The 7,293-nt window shown below is 60.7% G+C and overlaps 1 protein-coding gene across 7 annotated transcripts; it reads right to left on the bottom strand.

The window, feature by feature from the left end:
• Position 1: 1 nt before the first annotated feature.
• On the bottom strand, positions 2-7,293 carry SGSH (N-sulfoglucosamine sulfohydrolase). Of its 7 annotated transcripts, none has more exons than XM_081804314.1 (9): positions 7,191-7,279; positions 6,843-6,947; positions 5,923-6,083; positions 4,415-4,520; positions 4,024-4,174; positions 3,552-3,708; positions 3,101-3,182; positions 2,198-2,401; positions 2-1,457 (listed from the first exon to the last, which is right to left on the bottom strand). In XM_081804314.1, the coding sequence occupies exons 3-9, from the start codon at positions 6,037-6,039 to the stop codon at positions 898-900; spliced, it is 1,377 nt and encodes a 458-aa protein (XP_081660440.1). In that variant the 5' UTR covers positions 6,040-6,083; positions 6,843-6,947; positions 7,191-7,279; the 3' UTR covers positions 2-897. The 7 variants fall into 7 exon arrangements, with proteins under 7 accessions (XP_081660440.1, XP_081660441.1, XP_081660442.1 ...); XM_081804315.1 differs by having other exon boundaries at positions 6,843-7,007; positions 7,191-7,276; XM_081804316.1 differs by lacking the exon at positions 6,843-6,947 and having other exon boundaries at positions 5,923-6,192; positions 7,191-7,293.

The raw sequence follows: 7,293 nt of genomic DNA, 5'->3' as shown, positions 1-7,293 counted from the left end.
ATGACCTTCTGCATGTTTTACTAAAATAAAAGGCTTTTACAGTGTCCTGGACTGTGGCTCTTCCTCCACGCCCCCAGGATGGCGTTGGTGGGGGAGAGCAGGGGAGAGCGGGAGCCCACCACTCAAGGGAAAAAACCCCCGCGTTCTGGGCTTTCCAGGGAGACCTTCCGCTTTCCCGGCAGGTGGGCACCGGGCAGGTGTGGAGCATCTGCGAGCAACATCCATGCGACAGCCCTGGAGTCCAACCGGACAGAACTAACCCAAGCCAGAGGACGGGCTCTTCCCCCTCGGACATTCAAAAAGGACGAGCTTGCCTCTATAGACCACAGGATGAAGCTCGGCACGTGGGGAGCCTGCCATGAATCAGCGGCCTAGTGGAAACCCAGCCAGGGTCAGGAACTTGACCGTGAGGCAGAGCAAAACAAGCCCCAGGCGTGTTCACAGATTTTTTCAAGACCAGAGGTGGATAAAAGGCAGACACCGTGTCCCTACATAGAGTGTAGTCTGAACCCTCCCGCCACCCATGTGGTACCTGGAAGTGGGAACATCTGGGGCCTCCAAAGAATGAAGAGGATCTCAAGCCCCAGGTCCCAGCCCCTTCTCTCTGCAGGACCCCAACCTGACCCAGGACACGAGACCTCCTTGCCCAGACCATCCTCACCTGTCACGGACTGGGGGACCCACCCTGTTCCAGGATCCCCTGGAATGTCTATGCTTATAGGGCTCAGACACAAGGACAGCAGTGTCCCCTACCACAGAGGGGTGAAGGACTGGGACACACGCCCTGCTCTCCCCTCCAGGCGGTGGCAGAATGACAGCAGCATCGGGGAGAGCCCTCATCAGATGGGCCGCGTGGGGACCCAGTCTGGGGAGGCCATGCACGTGCCCCAGGGACGCTCACAGCTCATTGTGGAGTGGCCGGCACTGGGGGGAGAGCCTCTCCTCCAGGACGCCATCGGGAGCACACACCCAGGGGTCATGGGTCTCCCACTGCCACTTGGCCAGCTCGGTCTGCAGCAGTTCAAGAACCTGCGCATAGTGGGGGTCGGCAGCCAGGTTCCGGGTCTCGTGGGGGTCCTGGCTCCTGTCATACAGCTCCCAACGCTCCCGGTAGTAGTAACGGTGGAGATCCTTATACCAGCCCGTGGGGCGGCCGGCCACAGTGCGGTTCAGGAGGTCCTGGAAGGTGGGCGACACGTAGAAGTCCTGGTCGATGGGAAAGGGCATCTTGAAATTGAGGTTGTGCACGAGGTGGAAGGCCTGGTGGTACACGGAGCGCATGGGGTAGGCCATGGTGACCTCGTGGTGACTCTGGCTGCCAAAGACGGTGCTCCAGAGGGGCTCTGCCTCCAGCACCGGCAGGAGGGACCGGCCCGTGAGCCAGACGGTCTTTGAGCCGAAGATGGCATAGCTCGGGTAAGGGATGGAGAACCAGTCCAAGATGGTGGGCGTGAGATCTGGAAAGTAGGTGGTGTCTCAGCAGGGCAGCCCTCCAGCCACCAAGCCACTCTGGAACGCTGGTGGGCCACCTCGCACACCGGGTCACCAACAGGGAGGCGCTGTCGTGGGCCCCCCACATGTCGAGGTTGTCTCGGCCCTCTAGCGTACGATGCCTTTAATGGTTTAACAAGAGGCCCCAACTTGGTGATATTCAGGATCCTACCAGAATCCTTCGGATCAGTAAGGAAGCCCCCACGGAGGGGGCGCAGCTATCCCTGCCTTATGCTGTGGCCGCAGTGCTCCCCGACTTGTCCTTTGGGGCCAAAGGGACATGTGGGCCCCAAGCTGCATGGGCCCTGCTGCCCTGAACCCTCAAAACAGGGGCTCCCCGGGGCCTGCAGCATGAGTATCACCTGGGAGCTTGTCACGAATGCTACTTCTCAGGCCGACGCTCTGGGGGTGGGGCCTGCCGGGTGGGCGTTAACAAGCGCTCCAGCCGAGGCCAGCGCCCACCAGCGGGCCAGTGGGGAGGGCAGCAGTCTCAAAGACTGCGAGACCCAGGCTCGAATCCTGGGACCTTGGGCAGCTTACCTCTCTGATCCTCACTGCTGCCTCTGTAGAAGGGTGTGGCCGTCCCTTCCTTGCCCAGGTGGTGTGGGCACCACGTAAGGCAGCGGGCGCAGAGCACTGCCTGGGCCTGGTGGTGCTGCTCGTTTCAGCTCCCCCGCCCCTGCCCGTGTGAGCCGCAGGGCCGTACCTAAGAGGCTCACGTAGGCCTCGCTGACCTGGCCCCAGCGTTTCGTGTGCTCTGGGGACGACACCAACAAGGGTTCGGCCGTACCCGGCCAATACAGGTTGGTCCTGCCGCTGGGGAAGGGGATCCCGTTGTCGGATGTGAAGATCACCAGGGTGTCATTCAGGGCACCTGCTCCGCGCAGCTCCTGGAGCACGAGTCCGACCCCTGGGGGTGCAGAGGGGACAACAGAGCTCAGCCACGGCCGCGGGTGCAAGGGCGGGAACGCGCGTGCGCTCACACATTTCTTCATTGGGCTGCTGGACCCCGCACCCTTGCCGTCCCTCCCTCCCTCCCACCCAGCACCCTGTCCAGCAGTAGGCCAGGGATGTCGGCCATCCCTCAGCACGTCCACGTCGCCCCGTGCAGCTGCTACCTGCAGACGCTGGTTTTTGTTTTGTTTTCCAGAATCGCATGCCTGTCCCACGGGGATAACTGGGCAGTATGGGCGGTGGCTGGAAGACAGGACTCCCTCTACGCCTGTCCCCTCCCCAGGTCACCACCTGCTAATAGCGGTTCTCCCGTTTGGAGAAGGGCTCTTTGCGAATGCAATCGTCAAGGACCTCAAGGAGATTGTCCCGAAGTGCCCAGGTGGACCCTAAATCCCATGACAAGTGTCCTTATAGAAGAGACACTGAGAAGACACCCCACAGGCTGTGTGAGGACAGGGGCAGAGAGGTGAGGGATGCAGCCAGGAGCCAAGGAACGCCTGGGGCCACCAGACGCTGGAAGAGGCAGGAAGACTGTCCTGTCCCCTAGGGCCTGCAGGGGGGACACGGCCCCGCCAACACTGTGACTTTGGAGCTCTGGTCTGGGATGGGGGCCCACGCTGGGGCATACCCCACGGTCCAGGCTCCTTGAACCCACCTTGGTCCATGCGGCTGATGGTGGTGTACTGAGCAGCCAGGTCTGCTCGGGCTGTGGGAGTGTCAGGGATGAAGTAAGGCACCTAGAGGGGCACGCGGGTACAAAGTCAGGGCTAGAACACACGGGCAGACAAGCCGGGGGGAAGGGGTGGCCAGTCCTTGAATTGGGGTAGGAGATGGAGGAGTCGGCCTTCCTTCCAGGGCCTGAGATCACCCTCCACCAGTGAATGGTTGAGCCCAGAACGTCCCTGCTTCTGGACACGTCACTCCACATCTTGACGCCTCTCTTTGCCGGCCCCGTGGATAGGAACCCAGATCCATTGAGTCACAGAGTCTCCTCTTAAACATGGAGAAGTCACACACCCGGGGCCAGGGCAGCCAAGTCCTCCGATTTACGAGGTGGTGGAGGAAGGGTAAGCGAGCATCTTGGAAACATGGCGAGGGGCTCCTACCAGCACGTCCTGTGGGTCATAGGTCTGCGGGGTCCAGTCTGGGATCCGCCCCATGCCGCTCTCCCCATTGCCAAACTTCTCACAGAAGGTCCCGTACTGGGGCTGGGAGTGCCCACAGCGGTGGGGGTCATGGAAGGCAACGTAGAGGAAGAAGGGCCTGCCCAGGGAGGGAGGGGCTTAAGTCCTGAGGTTAGCCGGTGGACACGCCACCTGGCTTTCTACTCTGGGGAGCCCCGTTCTTTAGGAGGGAACACCCCTCAGCGTCGCTCACTCCTCTAGAACCAAAGTCTCCCTGGGATCCTCCGTCTCAGGTTCCCCGTGTCTCCTCTCCTTTTAACTTGAGTTTCTGGAACCTCCCCCCGCCGCACCTGGGGCCTCCAAGAATCCCCACTAAAGACTCTGGGATGTGCATCACAGGTTAACTGCCCAGAGGTCTGGCCGTGTGAGGGAGGGGACAGGGGCCTCCTCACACCTGTCATCCCGAGTCTGCAGGAACTTCCGGACCAGCAGCTTAATTCTGGTGATGTTCCGCCCCACCTGGAGGATGGAGCCATTCTCCTCCGTGTACGCAAATTCAAACGGGTACACCGTCTCGGGCCCCACATGCTTCTTCCCAATGATGCCTGGAGGTGGGGACATGGGCCTGCCAGAGTCCCGGAGCTATCCCACTGTCCTCCTTTCCCTTCCCCGCCCCCACACCCCACGGCCCTGGCGTAGCCTCTATGAGATCAGCCCAGGCCCTTGTTCTCATGGACCCAGGGCCCAGGGAGAAGGCCCCGGACCTTGGGTGCTCAGAGCACGTGACATGGGCGGAGGGTGGCTCAGGACGAGGCCTCACCCCACCAGGGCATGAAGCCGCTCACCTGTGCGAATGCCAGCTTGGCCAAGCAGCCTTGGCAGGCTCCGCACCTCATCGAAGGAGTTGAAGTGGTGGACGTCCTGGTGCAGGCCGTACATCCCGTTCTGATGCTGCGGCAGAAACGCCTGTGAGGCGGGATCCCCCCTGCCTGCTCCCACTCTCCCGACGGCTCCTCAACCCGGCCCTTCCTGGGCCCCCCTGGAGACCCCGGTGGCCAGCATCCTGGGAGAGTCTCACTGCCTCTCCCGGGCCCCACCCTATTCATGGGACATCAGCAGGAAACACGACAGACTGGGAAAACGTACCCGTAATTAGGGGTGGTTTTTATTTTCTTCTCGTCTACCTGTACTTCCCAACTTTTTTGTCATGAGCACGTACCATGGTGGGAAAAAGGGCAGCAAACCTCTATTAACTGGATCTTTTATAGTGCAAAAAAAAGAAATAGTTGACACATCACAGAGTCAGACTACAAAAAGACGTAAGGTGCGATGGGGCAGCCCTGTCCTCACTCCTGCGGCCCACGGCTGCCCAAGGAGCCTTCCGGGGGGGTAGAGGGGGCACAGGCCACAGCTTCCTTTTCCATGTGCGCCTCGGTCTCTCGGATGGGGACGCATAGGGCACAGCGGCTCACCATCAGAGGATGTCACGAGGCAACAGGTCCAAAGTAAGTACCTGCATCCCCACATTCATAGCAACACTACTCATCACAATCACGGGTAGGAGCAACCTAAGTGTCCACGGACAGATGGACGGGTAAACAAAACGGGCCATACCCATAGGACGGGATGCTCATCAGCCCTTTCAGCCACGAGAAGGAAGACTGTTCTGTGCTACAGTGTGTGGGGACCTGGGGGGCACTCCGCTCAGTGCAATAAGGCAGTCACAAAAGGACACACACTGTAGGACTCCCCTAGAGTAACCAAGTTCAGAGAGACAGAGAGGCGATGAGCAGTTGCCAGGGGCCGGGGGAGGGGAGCGGGGAGCAGTGTTAACGGGCACAGCGCTTCCGTTTGGGAAGATGAAGAAGTTCTAGAGGTGGACGGATGGACACCCGGCTGCACAACAGTGTGAATGGACCTGATGCCACTGAGCTGCACATCTGTGAACGATTAAAAGGGTAAGTTCTACGCCGTGCGTATCCTAGCAGAGCAAACACGGAGGAAGTGCTTCACAGGGCACCTCTTACCTGCACTCACGCTCCTGGACGATATTGTAACACGAGTTAACGCTGAGCAAGTGCATGTCAGACACCTTCCCCCGTGCTTTACGTATAAACCACGAGCTTGGCCAACCCCATAATGATTCCATGAACGAGGTATCATCATGACCCCATTTAACAGGTAAGAAGATCGAGGTGCACAAAGAGCGCTTTGCTCACAGTCACACAGAGCAGTGGATCCAGGGCTCATGGTGGGCAGGTGGTGGGGAAGAGAAGGTGAGCACATCCCAGGAGAGGTCAGGGAGGGGCTCTCCCTCTCCCGTGCCCTGCTCCTGCACCCCTGCGGCCCTCACCTGGGGCAGACCAGTGAGCAGACTGGCCCGGCTGGGAGAACAGCTGCTGACGGAAGTGAAGGCATTGCGGAAGATCAGGCTGCGGCGGGCCAAGGCGTCCAGGTGAGGGGTGCTCATGGCACTGTTGTTGTAGGTACCGCTCTCAAAGCCTCCATCGTCCGCTGAGGAAGGCAGAGACACTGAGGCCGTGGTGGCCTGGGCCGGTGAGGTCCACGCCAGTGGGATACCCAGGTGGGCGTGACATCTGGGCGGCCTGACACCTGCCTGGGACTGACACCCTGAGGGCATGATACTCAGGTGGCCCCGTTAGCAAGTGGGCACGATGGGGCAGTCCTGAGCTCGGCAGACGCTGCATGAGGATGCGGTTTCTGCACCTGTGTCCCCAGCAAGGAGATGCTGATGGGAGCCCTTAGGGGAGACCTGTTCTATGCTACAATCAGCTGCAAGGCCTGGTTGGAGACCACAAAGTTAATCAGAGAGAGTGCGTCTGGCACAACGCCAGACCTCAAAAGAGGAAAGAATAGGGCTGTCTTATGACAGCTGGAGCCCTGGTCACCAAGTCTCGCGAACAGCCGGGCACTAGAGGAACTTGTGATTTCTGGAAAGGGCTGGGGTTAGGGGAATGGGCGGGGTGGGCTGTGCTTTTCTGCCAGAAGGAGATCTGAGCCGCAGGGCTCCCGGGTTTGAAAACGCAAGGGCAGGGCGCCTGGGTGGCTCAGTTGGTTGGGCCACTGCCTTCGGCTCAGGTCATGATCCTGGAGTCCTGGGATCGAGTCCCGCATGGGGCTCCTTGCTCAGCGAGGAGTCTGCTTCTCCCTCTGACCCTCCCCCCATCATGCTCTCTCTCTCTCTCTCATTCTCTCTCTCTCAAATAAATAAATAAAATCTTTAAAAAAAAAAAAACGCAAGGGCAAACTTACAGGGTTACACCGCTGGGGAGGAGAGGAGAGCGGGGCGTCCCGGGCACGCAGCCACGTCTCTGGGGACTTGGGCATCAGCCCCTCTTCCAGCATCCCCTCTAGGGACTGTACAACACTGCGTTCTGGAAAACCGCCCAGCTTCCGGAGCTGGGCGCCCTGGCTGATCTGGGCACGGGTAGGGGTGGGGGTCACAGCCGGGGGCAGGACTGGGGTGCTGAAGGCTGGCCGACCCGCGGTGGGTGAGGCCGCCCCTGCCTCCCTCTCCAAGAAGCCGACCACGAAGGGTCTGGGGCAGCGGGGAGCGCAGACGCGAAGGGCTGCAGGGCTCGCTGGCTGGGGCGCACTCACCGAGGATCAGCAGCACGTTCCGGGGGCGCGCCCGGTGCAAGCGGCAGAGGACCAGGGCCAGCAGCAGCACCCAGCAGGTCGGCCCTCGGCGGCGCATGGCGGC

This window comes from Leptonychotes weddellii, chromosome 15 (genome assembly GCF_054177405.1).
Source record: "Leptonychotes weddellii isolate Sample4059 chromosome 15, ASM5417740v2, whole genome shotgun sequence".
NCBI lineage: Eukaryota > Metazoa > Chordata > Mammalia > Carnivora > Phocidae > Leptonychotes > Leptonychotes weddellii.
Note: the sequence above shows the minus strand (reverse complement) of the source record. Positions and strands in the feature narration are given on the sequence as shown.

Bases quoted from the DNA above. Each gene is read 5' to 3' on its own strand.
- SGSH (XM_081804313.1), bottom strand. From the start codon at position 7,287: ATGCGCCGCCGAGGGCCGACCTGCTGGGTGCTGCTGCTGGCCCTGGTC. The intron at 4,175-4,414 runs GTGAGCGGCTTC...CCCCACCTCCAG, and splicing joins CCAAGCTGGCATTCGCACAG to GCATCATTGGGAAGAAGCAT. The intron at 3,709-4,023 runs GTGTGAGGAGGC...CTCCCTGGGCAG, and splicing joins CTGCAGACTCGGGATGACAG to GCCCTTCTTCCTCTACGTTG.